Genomic DNA, 23,648 nt, shown 5'->3' with positions numbered 1-23,648 from the left:
AAAAATATTCTTGATGTAGAGAGACCATCCTTTATCATTCATCTATCTATACATATCTCAAAGCACTCCATTCTTTATAATCTTTCCATCTACATAGATCTTAATGCTCTCCATCCTCTATCATCCATCCACCTACACAAATTTCAATGCATTCTATCATCCATCCACCTACACAGATCTCTAAGCACTCCATTATCTAACATTCATCCAACTACACAGATCTAAAAGTGTTGTATCCTTTATCATTCATTTGTTGGCATAGATCTAAAAGTGCTTCAGCTTCATCATCCATCCACCATCTATATACACATATCTCAAAGAAATTTATTCTTTATCATCCATCCATCTACACAAATCTCAAAGCACTTTATCTATGATATATTTGCATGCATAGATCGTAAAGTGCTTCATTTGTGATCTATTTATCTACATAGATTTCAAAGTGTTTCATTCTTTATTATCCATTTATCCATAAGATTTTCAAAGCATTCTATCCCGTATCATCCACCTGCTTGTATAAAATCGTAAAGTATTTGATCCTCTATGACTATCATTCATCTACTTGCATAGCTCTTGAAATACTTCATTTTATATCATCTATCTGCTTGCATAAATCTCAAAGTATTCTATTATCTATCATTCATCATCCATCTATTCGCATAGATCTCACGAATTTCATCATCTATCATTCATCTACCTACATAGATCTCAAATCGCTTCAGCCTCTATCATCATTAGCCTACATGGATTTCAAAGTGTTTCATTTTTTATCATCCATCTGCTTGCATAAATCTCAAAGTGGTTCATCCTCTATCATCCACCCACTTGCATAGATCTCAAATCACTCCATCTTTGGTCATCCATCCACTTGCATACATCTCAAAGTACTTTATCCTCCATCATCCACTTGCATGCACATATCTCAAAGTGCATCATTTATTATCATTCATCTATCTACATAGATTTCAAAGCTCTCCATCCTTTGTCATTTATTTACTTTCATAAATTTTAAAGCATTCTATCTCTATCATTCATCCATTTATATAGACCGTAAAGTGTTCTGCTTTTATCATCCATCCATCTATATAGATGTCAAAGCACTACTCCTTGTCTCTATCAATTCCTATCAAAATAGAAGTCCCTTGTTAAGTTAATAAGAAGGGTAGTTCTATTTTTTTTTTTTAAATGGTTATTATGTGATCTTTTTTTGTCTTGTGAGAGAATAATAACCTAATTATTATTATTTTTGCATATGTCTTTTTGGGAGCTATCAAATCCTTTTTGCCAATGCAAGGAATGATGCTGATTTTTCATTGCTAGAGAAATGACTTGTTAAGAAATGGATGTGGATATGTTTGGTACTAAATAGTTTTATGAAAGATATTAACACTTAAATTCACCCACCATTGTGGATTTTTTTCTTTTTAAAGTTTGTTTTCTTTTATCCAAAAGTACAAGTATAGTAATGCCTCTAGTGAATGGTTAATGTGAAGTTTGATCAACTTTTGAATATAGTCTGTTCGTCAAAGGAGATATCAAGATTTTTATTTATTTATTTATTCTCTAGTAGTGCAATTAAAAATTCTTTATGTTGAGATAAAAAAAAATAATCCATGCTTAGGAGTTAGGAATTGCAGAAAAGGATGAGACGCTAACTAATAAATTTATTTCAAATTATTGTAATCTAACAAAAATGAACCTCCCAACCAAGATTATTGAAAATATGAAAGTTGACATGTAAAATCTTTGTTTCAAATCAAAACTATTCCATCTATTTATGTTACATCAAGCATTTGTGTTGGAACTAAAGATGATGTAATGACTAACATATTGATGATAATAAACTATGTAATGCTACATCAATGACATTAGCAACACAATTGTGTTGAACCACAAGGAAATAATATTTTTCAATTCATGTTGCCTATTTTGAGTTTGGGCATTATCTAGAGAAGCATGAGTTGCCACCACACTAAAAATATCTTATATATTCATTTTCCAATGTACAAGTCTATATCCATATATGTTGCAAAAGAATCAAAAGTTGGAAAATAATTTTCTTATATTATTGAAAGGGTGCATAGCGTGATTTGAAAAGAAAATAAGAAGAATTATGAGATGTTTTGATTAGATTATAAGATAATGAAATGAGAAAGTTGGCCTGTTTAGTTAGGTTGATAAAAAAATTATATGAGTTGTAGCGTGGGTTCATCTTAATAAAATATTACCATGTATCCATATATATCATGTGCATATTACTGTTAAGTTACTTCTCTCCTTTTTTTCTACAAGCTAATATACAAGAAGATAAAAATTGATATCATAGTGGTATAATATTTAAGTTTTTTCAATCTCTTTCTTACTTTCTTATTTTTATTATCTTTTACTCAATAAATATTAAAATAATAAAGAATATCATTTATTTTTTATTTATTAGCTCTTTTTACAACTCAATCAACAATTTTGAGATCCTGAATCCTCATCATAGAATTTGGCCATCAAATTCACCAAAATCATGGAGTTCAAAAATCTTGCACAGGTCTAAATTAAACTAGATAAAGATGGAAGTTTGGGATTAAAGAAGGAAGTAGATTCTTAAAGAATACATGCATGCTAATTATTTTTTCTCTGGAAGCAGAGATGATGGATGAACACTTAGAGTGATGTCCAAGAGTGATAAAATTTTTGCAGCCATCCTTCAATCAATATGCAATAAACTAGAGTTAGGTCGATGACTTCGATAAAATTATTTTTTAAAATTTTTATTCTCTATTATTTATTAGATTTTTAAAATATGTGAATCGTAAAAATAATAATAATATGATACATGATAATTCTATGCATCTTTGGGTGCATTCTTTTGATCACCGCAATTTTTGCGCCACCAACATCACCAAAAATTGTTTGCATCCACCATTATTTCTTCTCACGACTCTTATTAATTTCTTGCTTTTCTGACGAAAAAACTCCTTGCATTTTATATGAATTTACAATAAACCTCCTACATATCTAATTATTATAATATTAACTTTCTATGTTTTACATTATTGCAATGTAGCCCACCCTCCTAATTAGGATTAGAACTTATCAATGGTACCTATTTATCAACTGATATGAATATAGTCCGCCATAAATGCCTACTTATTAGTTGACATGAGCACCATTATGCTTCGAACCCCATGGCCATAGAAATTCTATGTATATCGTATCCAGTGTAAAAAAAATGCATTATTTTACTTAATTGGGCCACATAGCTATCGCTTTTCAAAACACATTTAATGCATGCAGTTTTATTTTTTCTTTTAAATTTTGAATAACAAAAATATTTTTTCTATTTTAAAAAAATTATGACATCCTATAGCTATATTATGATATCCTGTGGCCAAATAATGACTTCCTGTATAGAAAGTCATAATTTGACCATAGGATATCATAAGGAAGGAGTATTTTTATTATTTAAAAATTTTATAAATTTTTAATGATAAAAATATCTTTTTTTTTTATAATTTTTAGAAGAAAAATTATGATATCTTATGCAGGAAGTCATAATTTGACCACATGATGTCATAATATGGCCACAAGATATCGTAATTTTTTCAGAAAAGAAGGGATATTTTTGTTATTCAAAAATTCAAATGAAAAAATAAAATTACAGGCATTAAATACAGGTTGGCAAGTATCATAAATTTTCAATGACTAAAATATCTTTCTCTTTTTATGATTTTTGAAAGAAAAATTAGGACATCCTATGCAGAAAGTCATAATTTGACTGCAGGATGTTATAATATTGTCATAGGATGTCATAATTTTTCATAAGAAAAGAAGTATTTTTATAATTTAAAATTTCAAACGATAAAGTAAAACTGCATGCATTAAATACACATTGAAAAATGATGGTTATATGATCCAATCAGACGGACGGGCATTTTTTCTTCATCGGATGTGATAAACAAAAAATTTTCCTTCGTGGCCAAGATTGATGAGCCCCATCCATGTACCGCATAATCTGTTCACGCACCCAATTCTTGTTCATAGCAGCATCACCCATGGGATGACAGAAAGAAGGGATACCAGCTTGATTGTCCTGCATACTCCACCACATATATCTCAACATAGCTCTTGTACCACCTAGTTTCATAGCATTCAAAGACTTCCATAGTATAATTCTTAAGGCTTAGTCGAACTATAGCCTGTTTAGTCTTATGGGCAGCTTTTGACACTATTCCTGAATCATTCACCACATCGGGCAAAGCAATTAGAGCATTCACTGGAGCTCATGGTTATGCTTCAGCTAAAACTCACTAACTTAAATCTATTGTCGTTCATGTGTTGACATTCAATTCTTGCATTCAACCATGGCCTCTTCCCTACTTGGCAGCCGGGAAGAACTTAAAATGAGCTTTATATGAGTAGCTTAAATGCAATTAAGCAGTCAACTTTCATAATGCTAACATATCAGTCATTGCTGTCAGTTATTGCTACAAGCTAACATGAGTTTTGATTCTTCACTCCTATCCTATTGGAGGGGCCAACAGAGAAATAGAAATATACACACACACACACACACACACAATATATATATATTTATATAAATAAACGATCACACCACTCTGATGTGAGTACAATCTAAAATATTAAAATATAAAATATCATAAATGCTCGTGGACACACATCTCCGTAGTGCCATGATCAATCTCCGATGTGATCGACAATAAATGATGCTATCCAATTCGCAGTACTGTTCGTCTTTCGATAGACATGTTGAAAAATCACCGTAAAAAAGTGGCCAAGGACTCTCAGATATTATGGAGTAGCGGATAAGTCCCCATCCGTTTGGTTTCATCTCAGATGAGAATTGAAACATTAATTACAACAATTACAAGTGAAGTCATTGGGATGCTTGAGGAAAGACTCAAATGATTTGTAGCTTGTGAGATGTCCTATATAAAACAGCTGATCTTAGATCTTTCAAAGATCAAATTCACTTCTGGCATTTTAGACCCTATTGCAAACAAATTTTCTGATCCCAAACCCCTCAAGAAATGATCTATTAAAGATCAAATTCATTTTCAGTCATCTTTCAATAGAGCAACCTATTGCCGTATTGATTCTGTCAACTTTTATTCCATTTCAACCAACCTTCCTGACCCCCCAACTCAATTTCACCATAAAAAATCATTAGAAAGCCTGGTCATAAATGGGGGTTGAGGGGATGGGGGTGGCGGTGGGGGTTGTCAGTCATATTGGGGAGAAACTTTGCGCATTAGGATTGAGAAAAAAAGATGATGTTTGGATTAGATTTTTGAGGTAGGCTTTTTTTTTGAGAGGTGACGATGATTCTACATCCATATAATTATCTCCATGTCACATGATATGCAGGTACTTTTGGTAAATTTGTTATAATATGGCCCAGTCGCTATGTGAATCCTAACATCATTAATTGAGTAAGAAAAAGATAAAAATATTCTTGATGTAGAGAGACCATCCTTTATCATTCATCTATCTATACATATCTCAAAGCACTCTATTCTTTATAATCTTTCCATCTACATAGATCTTAATGCTCTCCATCCTCTATCATCCATCCACCTACACAAATTTCAATGCATTCTATCATCCATCCACCTACACAGATCTCTAAGCACTCCATTATCTAACATTCATCCAACTACACAGATCTAAAAGTGTTGTATCCTTTATCATTCATTTGTTGGCATAGATCTAAAAGTGCTTCAGCTTCATCATCCATCCATCCATCTATATACACATATCTCAAAGAAATTTATTCTTTATCATCCATCCATCTACACAAATCTCAAAGCACTTTATCTATGATATATTTGCATGCATAGATCGTAAAGTGCTTCATTTGTGATCTATTTATCTACATAGATTTCAAAGTGTTTCATTCTTTATTATCCATTTATCCATAAGATTCTCAAAGCACTCCATCCCGTATCATCCACCTGCTTGTATAAAATCGTAAAGTATTTGATCCTCTATGACTATCATTCATCTACTTGCATAGCTCTTGAAATACTTCATTTTATATCATCTATCTGCTTGCATAAATCTCAAAATATTCTATTGTCTATCATTCATCATCCATCCATTCGTATAGATCTCACGAATTTCATCATCTATCATTCATCTACCTACATAGATCTCAAATCACTTCATCCTTTATCATCATTAACCTACATGAATTTCAAAGTGTTTCATTTTTTATCATCCATCTGCTTGCATAAATCTCAAAGTGGTTCATCCTCTATCATCCATCTGCTTGTATTAATCTTAAATCACTCCATCTTTGGTCATCTATCCACTTACATACATCTCAAAGTACTCTGTCCTCCATCATCCACTTGCATGCACATATCTCAAAGTGCATCATTTATTATCATTCATCTATCTACATAGATTTCAAAGCTCTCCATTCTTTGTCATTTATTTACTTTCATAAATTTCAAAGTATTCTATCTTCTATCATTCATCCATTTATATTGACCGTAAAGTGTTCTGCTTTTTATCATCGATCCATCTGTATAGATATCAAAGCACTACTCCTCGTCTCTATCAATTCCTATCAAAATAAAAGTCCCTTGTTAAGTTAATAAGAAGGGTAGTTCTAATTTTTTTTAAAAAAATGGTTATTATGTGATCCTCATGTAATAATATTTTGTGGTGGAGATAGCTAGGCTACATTGCAATAAATTTAAAGTTTTGGTGGCTAATAGATCCTTTTAAACTTTTGAGTCTAAGTGCAAATAGCCCAAACTTGAAGAGATATTTTTATAATTTTTTCTTAGTATTTGGATTATCACTTAAATCTACTTAGGTTTAAGTCAAAAATCATTTATCAGAACAAATTATTCTAATGATTTGGATAGTGAACTATATAGAGACAACTAAACATTGGATGTTGTTTAAACAAATAATACCAGATACTCACTTTGCATGTTTAGATATTTCAAAATACTTATATACTATTGAGATGTAAAGAATTATGAAGTACAAAATCTTAAATGCAGGTAAGTATAACTGACCATACATGATGTTGTTGTTACAACATGTACAAAGTGCAAGTTTTCTTTTTCTTCCTTTTTTTGTCTTGTGAGGGAATGATAACCTAATTATTATTATTTTTGCATATGTCTTTTTGGGAGCTATCAAATCCTTTTTGTCAATGCAAGGAATGATATTGATTTTTCATTGCTAGAGAAATGACTTGCTAAGAAATGGATGTGGATATGTTTGGTACTAAATAGTTTTGTGAAAGATATTAACACTTAAGATTCACCCACTATTGTGGATTTTTTTCTTTTTAAAGTTTGTTTTCTTTTATCCAAAAGTACAAGTATAGTAATGCCTCTAGTGAATGGTTAATGTGAAGTTTGATCAACTTTTGAATATAGTCTGTTCGTCAAAGGAGATATTAAGATTTTTATTTATTTATTTATTCTCTAGTAGTGCAATTAAAAATTCTTCATGTTGAGATAAAAAAAAACTAATCCATGTTAGGAGTTAAGAATTGCAGAAAAGGATGAGACGCTAACCAATAAATTTATTTCAAATTATTATAATCTAACAAAAATGAACCTCCCAACCAAGATTATTGAAAATATGAAAGTTGACATGTAAAATCTTTGTTTCAAATCAAAACTATTCCATCTATTTATGTTACATCAAGCATTTGTGTTGGAACTAAAGATGATGTAATGACTAACATATTGATGATAATAAACTATGTAATGCTACATCAATGACATTAGCAACACAATTGTGTTGAACCACAAGAAAATAATATTTTTCAATTCATGTTGCCTATTTTGAGTTTGGGCATTATCTAGAGAAGCATGAGTTGCCACCACACTAAAAATATCTTATATATTCATTTTCCAATGTACAAGTCTATATCCATATATGTTGCAAAAGAATCAAAAGTGTGGAAAATAATTTTCTTACATTATTGAAAGGGTGCATAGTGTGATTTGAAAAGGAAATAAAGGAATTATGAGGATGTTTTGATTAGATTATAAGATAATGAAATGAGAAAGTTGGCCTGTTGTAGTTAGGTTGATAAAAAAAGTTATATGAGTTGTAGCGTGGGTTCATCTTAATAAAATATTATTATGTATCTATATATATCATGCGCATATTACTGTTAAGTTACTTCTCTCTTTTTTTTCTACAGGCTAATATACAAGAAGATAAAAATTGATATCATAGTGATATATTATTTAAGTTTTTCCAATCTCTTTCTTACTTTCTTATTTTTATTGTCTTTTACTCAATAAATATTAAAATAATGAAGAATATCATTTATTTTTTATTCATTAGCTCTTTTTACAACTCAATCAACAATTTTGAGATCCTGAATCCTCATCATAGAATTTGGCCATCAAATTCACCAAAATCATGGAGTTCAAAAATCTTGCACAGGTCTAAATTAAGCTAGATAAAGATGGGAGTTTGGGATTAAAGAAGGAAGTAGATTCTTAAAGAATACATGCATGCTAATTATTTTTTCTCTGGAAGCAGAGATGATGGATGAAACAGTGATGCCCAAGGGTGATAAAATTTTTGCAGCCATCCTTCAATCAATATGCAATAAACTAGAGTTAGATCGATGACTTCGATAAAATTATTTTTTAAAATTTTTATTCTCTATTATTTATTAGATTTTTAAAATATGTGGATAGTAAAAATAATAATAATATGATACATGGTAATTCTATGCATCTTTGGGTGCATTCTTTTGATCACCGTAATTTTTACGCCATCAACATCACCAAAAGTTGTTTGCATCCACCATTATTTCTTCTCACCGGCTCTCATTAATGTTTTTGCTTTTCTGATGAAAAAATTTCTTACATTTTATATGAATTTATAATAAACCTCCTGCATATCTAATTATTATAATATTAACTTTATATGTTTTACATTATTGCAATGTAGCCCACCCTCCTCCTAATTAGGATTAAAACTTGTCAATGGTACCTACTTATCAACTGATGTAAATATAGTCCGTCATAAATGCATACTTATTAGTTGACATGAGCACCATTATGCTCCGAACCCCATGGTCACAGAAATTCTGTATATATCGTATCTAGTGTAAAAAAATACATTATCCCACTTAATTGGGCCACATAGCCATCACTTTTCAAAACACATTTAATGCATGGATTTCTATTTTTTCTTTTAAATTTTGAATGACAAAAATATTCTTTCTATTCTGTAAAAATTATGATATTCTATAGCTACATTATGATATCCTGTGGCCAAATAATGACCTCCTGTACAGAAAGTCATAATTTGACCATAGGATATCATAAGGAAGGGATATTTTTATTATTTAAAAATTTCATAAATTTTTAATGATAAAAATATCCTTCCCTCTTTATGATTTTTGAAAGAAAAATTATGATATCTTATACAGGAAGTCATAATTTGACCACAGGAGTCATAATATGGCCACAGGATATCGTAATTTTTTCAAAAAAGAAAAGATATTTTCGTCATTCAAAAATTCAAATGAAAAAATAGAATTGCAGGCATTAAATGCAGGTTGAAAAGTATCATAAATTTTCAATGACGAAAATATCTTTTCCGTTTTATAATTTTTGAAAGAAAAATTAGGACATCCTATGCAGAAAGTCATAATTTGACTGCAGGATGTCATAATATTGTCATAGGATGTCATAATTTTTCATAAGAAAAGAAGTATTTTTATCATTTAAAATTTCAAACGAAAAAGTAAAAACTGCATGCATTAAATGCATATTGAAAAATGATGGTTACATGATCCAATCAAACGGACGGTGCATTTTTTCTTCATTGGATGTGATGAACAAAAAATTTTCCTTCGTGGCCAAGATTGATGGGCCCCATCCATATACCGTATAATCTGTTCATGCACCCAATTCTTGTTCATAGCAGCATCACCCATGGGATGACAGGAAGAAGGGATATCAGCTTGATTGTCCTGCATACTCCAGCACACATATCTCAACACAGCTCTTGTACCACCCAGTTTCATAGCATTCAAAGACTTCCGTAGTATAATTCTTAAGGCTTGGTCGAACTATAGCCTGTTTAGTTTTATGGGCAGCTTTTGGCACTATTTCTGAATCATTCACCACATCGGGCAAAGCAATTAGAGCATTCACTGGAGCTCATGGTTATGCTTCAACTAAAACTCACTAACTTGAAATCTATTGTCGTTCATGATTCTCACTGTCATGTGTTGACATTCAGTTCTTGCATTCGGCCATGGCCTCTTCCCCTGCTTGGCAGTCGGGAAGAACATAAAATGAGCTTTATATGAGTAGCCTTAAATGCAACTAAGCAGTCAACTTTCATAATGCCAACATATCAGTCATGGCTGTCAGTTATTGCTACAAGCTAACATGAGTTTTGATTCTTCACTCTTATCCTATTGGAGAGGCAAACTGAGGAATATATATATATATATATATATATATATATATATATATATATATATATATATATATATATATATATATATATATATATATATTATATTTATATTTATATAAATGGACGATCACATCACTCTGATATGGATAAAGTTTAAAAAATTAGAATACAAAATATCATGAATTGTTCATGGACACATATCTCTGTGGTGCCATGATCAATCTTCGATATGATCGACAATAAATTATGCTATCCAATTCGCAGTGCTGTTCGTCTTTCGATAGATATATAAAAAAATTATCGTAAAAAAATGATCAAGGGACTCCCAGATATTATGGAGTAGCGGATAAGCTTCCATCCGCTTGATCTCATCTCAGATGGCAACTGAAGAATTAATTACAACAATTACAATGAAGTCATTGGGATGCTTGAGGAAAGACTCAAATGATTTGTAGCTTATGAGATGTCCTGTATAAAACAGCTGATCTTAGATCTTTCAAAGATCAAATTCACTTCTGGCATTTTAGACCCTATTGCAAACAAATTTTCTGATCCCAAACCCCTCAAGAAATGATCTATTAAAGATCAAATTCATTTTCAGGCATCTTTCAATAGAGCAACCTATTGCCTTATCGATTCTGTCAACTTTTATTCCATTTCAACCAACCTTCCTAACCCCCAACTCAATTTCACCATAAAAAATCATTAGAAAGTCTGGTCATAAATGGGGGGTTGAGGGGATGGGATTGGCGGTGGGGGTTGCCGGTCATATTGGGGAGGAACTTTGCGCGTTAGGATTGAAAAAAAAGATGATGTTTGGATTAGATTTTTGAGATAGACTTTTTTTTTTTTTGAGAGGTGACTATGATTCTACATCTATATAATTATCTCCATATCACGTGATATGTAGATACTTTTGGTAAATTACATCTACATCAACTAACAAGTAGGCACCATCTGCAAACTCTAACCCTAATTAGGGAGAAATAATTGTATGGACCAGGTTCGAGTGGACCAAGAAAAATCTCGAAGCATATGCATGGTGGATAATATGCAATTGAAAATTGGCAAAAAACAAAGGCTAATGTGGCATGTTATCCACCGTGGGATTTGGCATGGTCCATCGACCTGTTCCAAGTAATAATTAGACGCAATTAGGAGGATGGGTCACGTTGGAACGATGCAAGCAAATGTAGAGTCGGCATTTTAGTAACTAGACATAGTGGGGGTCAATTGAAAATTTATATAAGATGCAGGATTTTTTTGGCTTTTCTGGGCGACCGGGTGGGGGGGTGGACCAGCTAGAAAGCTGACAGAAAAGGGGAATCCATCGGCAAGAAAGCAAGAGAGAGAAACCAACGCCGAAGGAGGCGTTTTCGCTCCGGATCCTTCCTCTCGCAACCTCCTCTGTTCTTCCACTGCTTCACCTCTGGGACCAGCTAGGGTTTCGGTCTCAGTCCCCGGATCAGCGGTGGTTTGCTTGGAGGTCCAGCTACGAGAAATTCGAGGCCTCTGCGGCTCGTTTCGTGGATTGGATTGGGCTGACACTGTCGGTTTGGTGTTCCAAGGTTTGTTTCAGCAAGAAAAATCACTTTTTGATAGCAAAGATTGGATTTGTAGCCTTGAAAATGGTCCGAAGTTTGAAATTGGAGGTTTTGGTGGGTTTCGGAACGGCCGGGCGAAGAGAGCGGTGGTCGTCGCAGCGTTTTCGGCAAGCAGGTTCGCCCTTTCTCTGTGGGAATTGGTCTCTAATGCCGAGTTGGAGGGACTTTTGAGGAAAAGTTGAGCCAGATATTTTTTTTCTGTGAAGCTCTTAACACGAGGAAGTCCGGCTCTTTGGATAGAAATTCCTGTTCTGAAGAAGCAAGATTTCGTTTTTGCGTTGATTACTATGCCAACAGTAGTCTAGAGGAGTGAAAAATTGCTTATTTAGTTTACCAGCAAGCGGAGATGGATGGTTTTTCACCTATGGATTGTGGTAACGGGAGTGCAGAGGATCCATTTAGTCTTTCAGCACTTATGAACTTTGATGGCTTTGGCGAACCTTTCAGTCCTTCAACTGCGGACCAGATTCACTCTGCCTTGAGCTACTCAGCTGCTGCTCGTTTGACGCCTGGGAATTGGTCTTCCACTGGATCGCCTAACATCTTCGCGGCGCTCGGAAGGGATGCCTTGACTGGTGACGTCAACGTGCCAGCCGCCGCTTATTCTAGCGACGGGGAGAAGGTGGCTTCCCCAAGGACTAGTATGCAGTTTGTGTTCTCCCCGAATTTTTTTGCTTCAGATGACATTCCCGATGAGGGAGCCAGTTTTATTCCCAAGCCCATAGCAGGATTTTCATTTCCTGAGAGGATGCTCAAAGCACTGTCCTTTTTTAAGGATTTTTCATCTGGTGGAATTCTCGCTCAAGTTTGGATGCCCATCAAACAAGGTGATCAGTACATATTAAGTACCTCCGAGCAGCCCTTTCTGCTGGACCAAAGTCTTGCTGGCTACCGTGAAATTTCGAGGCAATTTACATTTTCAGCAAAGGAAGCACCAGGCTTGTTTCTTGGGCTTCCTGGACGAGTATTCATATCCAGAATGCCAGAGTGGACCTCAAACGTTGCATATTATAGTAAGCTCGAGTACTTGAGGGTGGATCATGCGGTTAGTCATGAAGTCCGTGGATCACTTGCTGTGCCGGTTTTTGATCGCTCTAAAGGTTCACGTTGTGCAGTACTTGAGCTTGTCACAACAAGGGAGAAACCCAATTTTGATACGGAGATGGACAAAGTTTGCCATGCCTTAGAGGTCAGTGCAGTTTCTAATTCTTAAACATTAATGTTCTATCTATAGTTTAGTCTTAGGTGGATAGATTATGCTCACAATTGTACTCTTGTTTGTCCACATCTTAGCTCATCCAACATGCCGCAGCTTTTCTATGGTATATGGAATATCACGTACCACAAGTCATATTGGTAACATTTAGGTGGATAGAGGATCTTGTACATGATAGATGTTAGCATGTGGACGTGAATTCATATTTTTGGCCAATAAAGCGTGTGGTGGAGGTTTTGTTGTTAATTGCTGATGGTGTTTACCCTGTCAATTTCATGTTTTCACTGTAGCAAAAATAGTGGCAGTTAGGTTTCCTAGGTGTATCTCCTCTTAGTGTGTTGCTAGTCACAATGCCCATGTGAGGATATGCCTGTCTCTATTTAAGTACTTCTACTTAGATCTACATGTGTTCAGATGAACAAACGGAAGCATATTTGCTTAGCTCAACATCTATGCATACAAATGCATAGTCATATCTGAAATTCCTTCTTTTGTCACAAATTGCAGGCTGTAAACTTAAAGACAACAAAAGTCCGCGCTCATCAACAGGTGCTAACTAATTCCATATCATAATCATATTTATATTAAGATAGAAAAGAAACCTTTTCTCAATTATTGCTTTTTAACTTTATTATTCTCTATTTTCTTAGAATATTTTGCTTAATTTGCAGAACCTCACAAAAAATCAGAAATCCGCATTCACAGAGATACTGGATGTTCTGAGAGCTGTTTGTCATGCACACATGTTACCTTTGGCACTTACATGGATTCCCTTTTCCTATGATTATCATAGTATCGATGAATGCATAAAAGATGATGTTCAAGAGGTACAGTCAAGTTTGAGGGAAAAAAGTATGCTCTGCATCCAGGAATCAGCCTGTTACGTCAATGATACAAGAATTCAGGGTTTTCTTCATGCATGTGCTGAACATTGCCTTGATAAAGGACAGGGAATTGCTGGAAAAGCACTTCAATCAAACCACCCCTTTTTCTCTCCTGATGTAAAAGTTTATGACATACGCGAGTACCCACTGGCACATCATGCTCGTAAATATGATTTGCGTGCTGCTGTTGCAATCAGACTCAGGAGCACGTATACTGGAAATGATGATTACATACTTGAGTTCTTTCTTCCAGTCAGTTGCAGAGGTAGTGAAGAACAACAGCTCTTATTAAACAACCTCTCAAGTACCATGCAGAGAATTTGTAAGAGTTTGAGAACTGTCTCAGATGCTGAAATAATCGGAGCTGATGTAACCAAAGTAGGCATTAGCAGGGGAAAAGGAATAGGCTCCTCCTCAACTGATTTCTCTGCTAAGTGCTCTCAACTAATGGACAGTGATAATGAACTAACAACTGTGAAGCATTCTGAAAATCAAAAGATGGAATCTAATGAGCAAGGAGGAGATTCTTATCATGAGCAGGTCTTGATCTTTGTCTTTATCTTCTTTTTCTGGTCCTGTTTTCCCAAGCTATCCGTGAACAGTTTACTTTCAATCATCTCCATTCCTTAGATTTCTGGTTCAGTTTTTCTGTGACACAGACACCACACATGCATGGATAATGCCTTCTAGTGATAAATGGAAGCCTTATAAGGTGTATGTAGGAATAAACTTATTGCAAAATATATTCACTCTATTATCATTAACATATAACATTTTTTTTGCTAGAGGACTTGTTGTTTCTTAGTTCTTTGACCATTTACTCTCTTGATGGTTTTTATACTCTTTAAATTTGTAGTATATATGTTTCCATGACCGAATGCTTGCTCTGATGGTATCAACACTCCTTGCCGCTTGAGCAAGGGGAGAGGATTTCGATTCAGTTGGCATCCACCCCAAAGGGTTGTGGTGGGGATTAGCCCCTCTTGATCTCAAAAGAAAAAGTATACATGTTGGGGTTGTAGTGGGTATAAGGTAGAAGGTGGGGATTAGCCCCTCCTGATGTCAAAAGAAAAAGTATGCATGTTTCCTCAGTTATTTTAGGCAGTTATAACTTAGATCCGAAACATGCAATCATAGTTGGTTCAAACATATGCATGACCCATGCACGTGTCCGGTGAAGTCCAGATTGAAGTGCTTGGACTTCACACAATCCATGAGGATTCAACTGAAATGTTTTATTGTAGTTGAAATGTCTGGAACCTTAGGCTAGCAAGGTGGGCTTTGAGATTCTAAAATTCTGATTTTTTTGAGTACTGGCTTACTAGCACAAAAGCAAATGATGCAGATTAAGGAATCCTGTACATGATAGGTTAAGAAACTAAGCAAGCTAATGTGGAATGTATGAGAGATCAAGGAACTTGAAGAGGAAGTGAGCTATCTTGGATATTTGGTATGATAGATGTTGCCAAATGTTTTCTCAGGTCTTAGATTTTTCAAAACTAAAAAATATTACTCAGCAACCTGATGATGTATGGCTTATGTGAAATGTATGTATGTAAGTGTTTTTTTTTTTTTTTTGGACTTCATATTTGATTTTTTTCCCCAAGAATTTAATGATGATATATTTCTTTTATAACAATTTTAGCAGAAAAAAAGATGAATCATTTGTATTATGTAGATTTTTTATAGTTGATAAAGCCAAATATATGGCATATACATTTACAGCACATATTGTTTGATGATTTTTATCCATTATTTTTTATGATTATCCATTTATTTATTGTGTTAGTTTGTTTGAAGGTAGATAATTCAACATTCGCACTTCTTAATATGTATAAGGTCCACCATCTCAGTACCGGACCCTATACCAGTACCATCCTATTACGGTGTCGATATATAGTTCGGTACTGTATGAGACAGCATACCAAGAGTCGGTACGGTACATGATATTATACCAGTATGAGACTGGTACGATATGATATGCTCCGTATCAGATGGAATAGGGTGGTACAGCAGATCATGATGTATATAATCAACTTAATGCCTTTTTTAAAAGTGTATTTGCTCAAACACTTGCTCCATCAATTCCAAGTAAGAGATGAAAGGAGATAGTAAGTAGGAAAAGTTATATCTCCTATCATCATTTTCTTAATCTTAGCAAGTCAGATTCATCAAGATAGTCATTCCTCTAAAATTTCTTTACATTGTAACAATAGTTGTTGCAATACTATCGTTGAAGCTTAATTATGAGATTTCTTCAAATTCTTCCTATGATTGTGATCCACTCAAAAAGCTTAGAAAAAGTAATCATTTGAATCCTTTTACCATAATTTGCCTAAACCTATCACATGCTAGCTATTGGTTTTGAATCCTTACTTTCCTGGCTGTTAAATTTTTTTTTTTTAAAAAAAACCTGTTGCTTTAGATATCATCTCAAAACAAGTAACTTTATGCAAATATATAATGTGTTGATGCTGCAACCTTTTTAATGAGCTCTTGTCAAAGTGTGTCTTTGGAAGTGGACAACTTTATATTCATAAACAGGCATTGCTACTCGGTAAGTTTTAAGGATTTGAAGCACAAGAGCACAGTGATTAGGCCCAAATAGCTCCAAACATATATGCTGCTCTATTATGTCATCTGTGTATATGTTGCATACTACAATACAATTGTTAACCAATATACTGCTGATGGACATGATTGTTTTGTTTTTCCTTAATTTTTATCTTTAAAAATGGTGGAATTGTGGTTGTAGGATGAATAATATTACCCTTCAGAAGCATATTTGGTATGGACAATTAAATTTGCTATGTAATACTTCCATGATTTGGTTAAGGTCAATAATAAGTTGAAGAAAATACACTAAGGGAGTCGCTCATTCCATTGGTAGCATCTGATATTATAGTTATAATTTTAGATTTTTTTTGTTCGATATGATTCTATTACAGCATCTCAATTCTAAATTGCAGTCAAAGTCTGGCTCAATGAGACATATGGAAAAAAAGCGCAGTACGGCTGAGAAAAATATCAGCTTAAGTGTTCTTCAGCAATACTTTTCTGGTAGTCTTAAGGATGCTGCAAAAAGCATTGGAGGTTAGTTGCTTCTCTATCCATTTTTGTTAATGTATTACTTAGTCTCCTAACAGAAAATATGTTCTTAGCTTAAAATAGTCTTCAACATAAAGCTAAAAATATGATCTCTTTGCTAATAATCTCTTATAGCTGGAGAAAATTAACTACAGTTTTATTAGTTGAATTAAAATAATGGTAATGCTTGTGTTGGTTGGAGACTTTCTCGTTAATATATTTTGATCATCCTTGTGGCAGTTTGTCCAACGACACTGAAAAGGATATGCAGACAGCATGGGATTTCAAGGTGGCCATCTCGCAAGATTAACAAGGTCAACCGTTCACTGAAGAAGATCCAAACAGTGATTAACTCTGTGCAGGGAGTGGAGGGTGCATTAAGATATGATCCTGCTTCTGGGTGTCTTGTTGCTGCAGTCTCTTCACCTGAGAAACCAGCAATGATGATGCCAGAGTCATTTGGCCGAGATTGTACGTGTCTGTCTTCTGCTCCTCATGATGAAACCGAACAATCTATTGGGAAATCAGAACCAGACTTCTCTTCTCTTGATGTTCACCAACAAGAGACTTCAGGCCAATTAAAATTTACTAATAAGCCCAAAGGTGAAAAGGATGAACTCCATGCTCCCCTAGATGGCTGCAGCAATGACTGTAAGGTCACTTCTGCCTGTGGAGGACTATTACAGCAGGCTAACATTGAAGGTACACCATCATGGCCAATATATTCCAAAGATATTCTCCGTAGTTCTTATCTTACGAAAGAAACAGGCTGCCAACGTGCATTTGGCAAGGGTGGCCTGAGTCTACAGAGCCTTGAGTGTCAGATTATGTCAAAGGGCTCAGGTTCTATGATGCCAATGGATGAAACGAATGCTGAAATAAATGCTGATGATGGAATCATAGAACACAGCCATCCTTCTTCTTCCAGCATGACAGACTCTTCCAGTGGCAGTGCGTCAAGTTGCCCAACTTTCAAGAAAAGCTCAAAAAGTATGGCAGATGTTACTGAAAGTGGGCCAGTTATCACAGTAAAGGCTACTTATAAAGATGACACCGTGAGGTTTAAGTTCCTACCATCCATGGGTTGCCACCATTTGTTTGAGGAAGTTGGAAAGAGATTCAAATTGTTGGTTGGGACATTCCAGCTCAAGTATATGGATGATGAGGAAGAGTGGGTGATATTGGCAGGTGACTCTGATTTGCAGGAGTGTCTCGATGTGTTGGAGGATGTTGGATCCCGTAGTGTAAAGCTTCAAGTTCGAGATGTTCCTTGTGCCACTGGCAGCTCAGCAAGTAGTAATTGCCTGCTAATGGAGCCCTAAGGCCTCAAAGAGATAGGAGCATGCATTTGGATGATGTCGCATCAGTCATTGAGTTTTGTTGGGTGGATATATTTGGATACTTGTCTAGAAGTAGGGAGTGCTTGTTGGGGGATATATACTCCAAAGGAACAGGTATACATGTTGTAGATGTAGGAATAGATATTGTGGGTATTGGTTGGCACTTGGCAGGATAATTAACAAGCTACTTGCTATGTGTTGTATGCAACTAGCACTTTCAGTATCCTATACACAGTTACCAATGTAAGTATTTTGAACTTTCCATATTGTGCATTTTTTCTCTGCAACTTTCAATTGCCCCTTGCTCCACCCGTATTAGATGTGTGGTTGCCAAAATCAGGAATGGGTGCAGGAGTGGGTCCGGTGTGGCTGTTGGGAAGTGGATACTTTAGAAACAATTTTTTAACAACTCTTAGTAGCTGGAGCGGGTTCAAAACTCCGAGGAGTGAAGCGAGTGCATTTCATAGGTAAAACATTCCAGCTACTGAGGTTAGATGTCCATGAATGCAAAAATGAATAAATCATTTTAAAATCAGTTCAGAGACTTACTTTTGCCTGCCTTGCCAGATTTTTTTAGTTAAATCACATTGATATTGGAGGCTGCTTAGTTTGAATTCAAATGATATGTATACTTCATTGTATCTGGATGAGAATTGGATGTATTAGAACCCATAGTATCTGATTGGAAATCCTGCCCATTTAAGCTTTTTTGTTTATAACTGATGAAACAATTATGTGACTTCACTTCTGGTCATATATGTGTTCATATTGAAGGATAGAAACATTTTTCTTGAAGCTTTTCACTGCCAGAATCTTATTTTAAATAGTAATGCTGACATATGTTGCGAGCAGGGAAAAAGCTAAACATCGCTGCTCCACTACCCTCTAACTTACCCATGTTCTCATGGCGCTCATGTAATGGCTAAATAAAGTGCACCTGGGCCCCTTTTAACATCCACGTAACCCCAGTGTACTGTACCAGTCTGTGACCGACATATGGGTCCTGTTAACTGAGTAGGCAGTTTAGCAAGGAGAGGTAACAATAAAAATACTCTGCTAGAATCACACCTTGGAAGTCAGACCTGTTTACTGTTACTGGCATCTACTTCAAGTGATAAATTCACATCAGTACTCTTGCTAAATGCATTTCTTTTTATTTTATGTGGGAAGAAAATACCTATACAACTTGTTAAGAAGTGTTGGCAAGTGTCTTTGGTAAATGGCTATGGTACTGTGTCATGCAACTGGCTTGCAACATGGATTGATCCTTCTTTTGTGTTTCTAAACTGGCAGTTAGAACCTTTTATAATTTAGTCAATAAAGTGCATCTGCAGAATTTTCCTTACAAATATGCTTACTAAGTATGCTTGCAAACAGCCAACATAAAAAGAATCTTTTGATATTTTAATATTTAAAACAGTGTCCATCTTCTGACGCAAAATAATTGTCACAACCATATCTCTCAATGACCATGGATTTGATGATGTTACCAAATGTTTCACTTATGCAAGCTCATCTTTATACTGAGTTATCTTTTATGGGCATTAGAGTAAATACATTTCAGGAGTTATGACTGTGTGATATGGTTGTCAATTATCTTAAGAATCAAGAGCAGGTAACATCACCTGGGTATGCTTGTCAATTATCTCAAGGTATGATTGCTAGCTTCTCAATATATTTCTAGAACATCAAGAGTTGGAGACCTCTATCGAGTCTCTTGGTACCACCTTAACATGCTGCTAAAGTCTTTATGGTGGTTGTGCTAGAGATCTAGGTTCAAATCCTACCTATGCCAGGGTTTGGTGAGTTAGTGGTTTATTTGAGGGAGGGCTACCCCCTCTGTGCAATCCTTGCCTATGGGCCTTTTTCTACTAAAAGCAGAAAAAAATTGATTATGATCACTCAAAATTTATATGTGGCCAGACTTCCTTACAAGTGTCTCCTTAGTTAAGTTGGCTGGTGCCTCGTGGTAGTTAATTGGTGGCACAAAATTCCTTTTTACTAATAAGGTTGGAATAAGCAAAAGCAAGGAATATCAAAATTATAAGTTGGTATAGGGTTCTAACTCTCCAGATATATTTAGTAATTGTTAAATGTCTTATTAAGTGGCACAAACTACCTTTGCATGATATATTGCTTGATTTCAGGCTGTCTCCTGCACGTTTTTATTTAGCATTTTGTTATGTGCTTGGGGACTTTGTGTAAGCATACATTGGATGCCTTGACCTTTGAAAGTTCCAGCAAGTTACCTGTGGTTTCATGACATAGATATGCACCTAGACCATCAGCACATTATATAGAAGAGTCATATATTTATTAACAATAAAATGATCTATAACCCCCTTATATAAACCAAAATTACACTTTTGCTTATGTGACAAGGGATTTTGCATAAATTTATAATGGATGTCTTGACATTTGAAAGTTCCAGCAAGTTATGTGTGGTCTCATCACATAGCTGTACTGACTATGAATTATATAGAAGTCATGTATATAGTCAACAATATGATGATCTACAACTCTGAATTCAAAGCAAAATTCTACACAATGTGAGTCCCTTTTATTATGAACCGGTTTTATGGATAGCGAAATCTGGAACCAGGGTAATTATTTCTATTTAAAAAAACTGATTATTTGTTTATAAATGTTACCACAAGATGTCTTTCAAGTGTGATTCTTCACAGGTCTGTAAGTATACCTATCCTATTAGGAGATCCTGGTAGCATTTGATTCTCAACTTTCGGCATGATTTGTTTCTTGCAGTCCTTGGTAGGATAGATCATGATGGATCTTTGCATACCATGGAGGGCTTTTTTGTAGAGCCTATTCGATGCTTATTGCGCATGGTTTGAGAAGAGCATAAGCTATCATAGTTACTTATGTCTTCAATGAACAGCAGGATCACATGGTTCTGCAAGAACGAAGCTTCCTTATATAGTGAATCTTCTCTTATTGTGTCGCAACTTTTCATCTTTTTTTGTCATATAATATGACAAGAAGCTTTTTTCAGCATTAAGTATTGTCTGGTTAATTCAGTATAATACTTTATCACCTTGAGATATACTTGCATATAAGTAATTGTATAGTTATTTATCCTATGTGGAATTCTTTCTATTTAAGGTCCTCGGAAGGTTGCTGCATTGGACACTTCATTTAGTTTTATGCTTGGTAACCACAGGAAACAATGCATGTTTTTATGTGCATTGCCTTGATGAAAGTTATGAGATTCTCATTAGTTTTCTTTGTTTTCAAAATAGAAAAAGAGAATGGTTGAGTGGACAAACTTTATTTGGAAGGTGCAAATCTGCTATTACTTTGAACTTTGAAGCTGTGGGATGTCTGGAATAAACAGAGAGGGACTAGAGGACTTACTCCAAGACTTAGAAAGTTAACCGAATGCTTTGGAGATAATATCAGGTAATGAGGCAGAGTTCCTCTTGAATCACATCTCTTTGGATGGTCTTTATGTGGGTTCTGCAATTTTGCATAGGAAAAATCACTCAACACCAACTTGCTGTATTTTTGTTTGTTCACAAGGTACTGCAGCTATTGTAGATGCAAAATTCTTTTGGGGCGTCTGATATACTTGTTGGATCCTATACAATCTCTTGTACAGTGCTTTTACACAATTATGCATCACCACTGTTTCTACTCAGTTTTGTCAGTCTTTCATCATTGAAATTTGGTTCCATTTGTTCAATGGTCATGACAACATTGCTTTACTCTTTTATTTTCATCTAGCCTAATGCAATTTGTGATATTGTGTTTTCTCACTATGCCACAGCTCTCCATAGTGACTTATACATTCATTGATTTAAATTATGTCTTGCATCTTAGGATTTTGCTTATTATGGAGAGTTGTGGCATAGGATCTAGCCTAGTGCAATTCGTGATATTGTCCTGCTGGCCTACCATAGCATATCACCAGCCTACTGGCATGAGTACCAGTTCTTGTATTATGGACCTTGCGTATGACTATTATTGTATGAAAATTTCTCCAATAGTTGCTGACAAAAATGTAGATCCGAAAGCTAAAAGGGATTGTGCATTTGAAAGCAAGGACTCAAGTTCCAACAGGATATTTTGTAGGATGCTAGGAAGGAGTACCATTCCATGTGTTGGGGCGGTCCATCCCACCATCATCCCAGCATCCTAATCAGCACATCTTGGGACAGCCTCTATTCCAGGTGTTGGGACAGGATGAGACGATGGCACATCTTGTTTCATTGGAAAAACGGGACAGTCTTGTCTCACAAGATTTAAAACCTTGTTTGAAAGAACAACCTAGTTGGTTAGATGACAGGAAAATTCCTCGGAACTGGGAGTGAAGTGCTGGTGGTGGAGATCAGATGATGAAAGGAGGAGCATATGTTATTGAAGAGGAATTTGAGTTGTTCAACCAAAAGTATAGTAAACCTTGATGAAATACAGCTCCAAGAGTAAAGTAATTTAAAAAAGCCTGGTGACTCCATTTGGTATTCAAATTTAGTGAACTATGTCATTTGGGCATAGAGGTACTCCAAGTTGGCTGACCAGTTACTATGGAGCGAACCAACAAGACCTTGTATTTCTGGAGTAAGCATCCTTAAGAAATTTTGTGCTTAAGCTAGATTCTTAATAGAAGTTCTTATAATTGGTTTTGCTCTGTACATATAAAGCCAAGAGGGTAGGAAGGTGACAGACCTACAAGTATTGCATATAAGTGGAAATCTGATAGGAACTAACATTTGTGACAACCATATTCAGCTTTGCTACTACCAGTCAAAGAGTGATGTGCTGTCTTGCTTTGGAATCTGTTGTCCCCTTTACTGAATTAATCCTTAGGTTACAAATTGGATTTCATCATAGTCATGATATTGCTTTTCATGTGTTGTATGATCTCTATTCTTTTGGAATCTTCAATTAGTATCTTGAGGAGAACAAAGATAGACATACCTCTCTATATTAGATGAAAGGGTAAAATGTGTATGGAACTTTATGTTTTTGCCATCTATAGTTTTCAGATCTTGTTTTTTGTTGTTGTTATGACTATTAGCTTTCAACTATTTTTTTTCTATTGGAACCATTTCCCCTT

General features: G+C 34.8%; 1 protein-coding gene across 3 annotated transcripts; it reads left to right on the top strand.

Annotated features, from left to right (window-relative positions):
- Positions 1-11,764: 11,764 nt before the first annotated feature.
- Positions 11,765-22,229, top strand: LOC105051485 (protein NLP2). 3 transcript variants are annotated; one of them, XR_003801802.2, is made up of 7 exons: positions 11,765-13,236; positions 13,771-13,812; positions 13,935-14,687; positions 17,117-17,240; positions 17,475-18,817; positions 18,927-19,041; positions 21,832-22,229. XR_003801802.2 is itself a non-coding variant. In XM_010931965.4 (5 exons), exons 1-5 carry the CDS (start codon positions 12,394-12,396, stop codon positions 18,554-18,556), a joined length of 2,844 nt encoding a protein of 947 aa, XP_010930267.1. In that variant the 5' UTR covers positions 11,765-12,393; the 3' UTR covers positions 18,557-18,836. The 3 variants fall into 3 exon arrangements, 1 of the variants encoding a protein (XP_010930267.1); XR_003801803.2 differs by having other exon boundaries at positions 18,915-19,041; XM_010931965.4 differs by lacking the exons at positions 18,927-19,041; positions 21,832-22,229 and having other exon boundaries at positions 17,475-18,836.
- Positions 22,230-23,648: the final 1,419 nt, after the last annotated feature.

This window comes from Elaeis guineensis, chromosome 9 (assembly GCF_000442705.2).
Source record: "Elaeis guineensis isolate ETL-2024a chromosome 9, EG11, whole genome shotgun sequence".
NCBI lineage: Eukaryota > Viridiplantae > Streptophyta > Magnoliopsida > Arecales > Arecaceae > Elaeis > Elaeis guineensis.
Note: the sequence above shows the minus strand (reverse complement) of the source record. Positions and strands in the feature narration are given on the sequence as shown.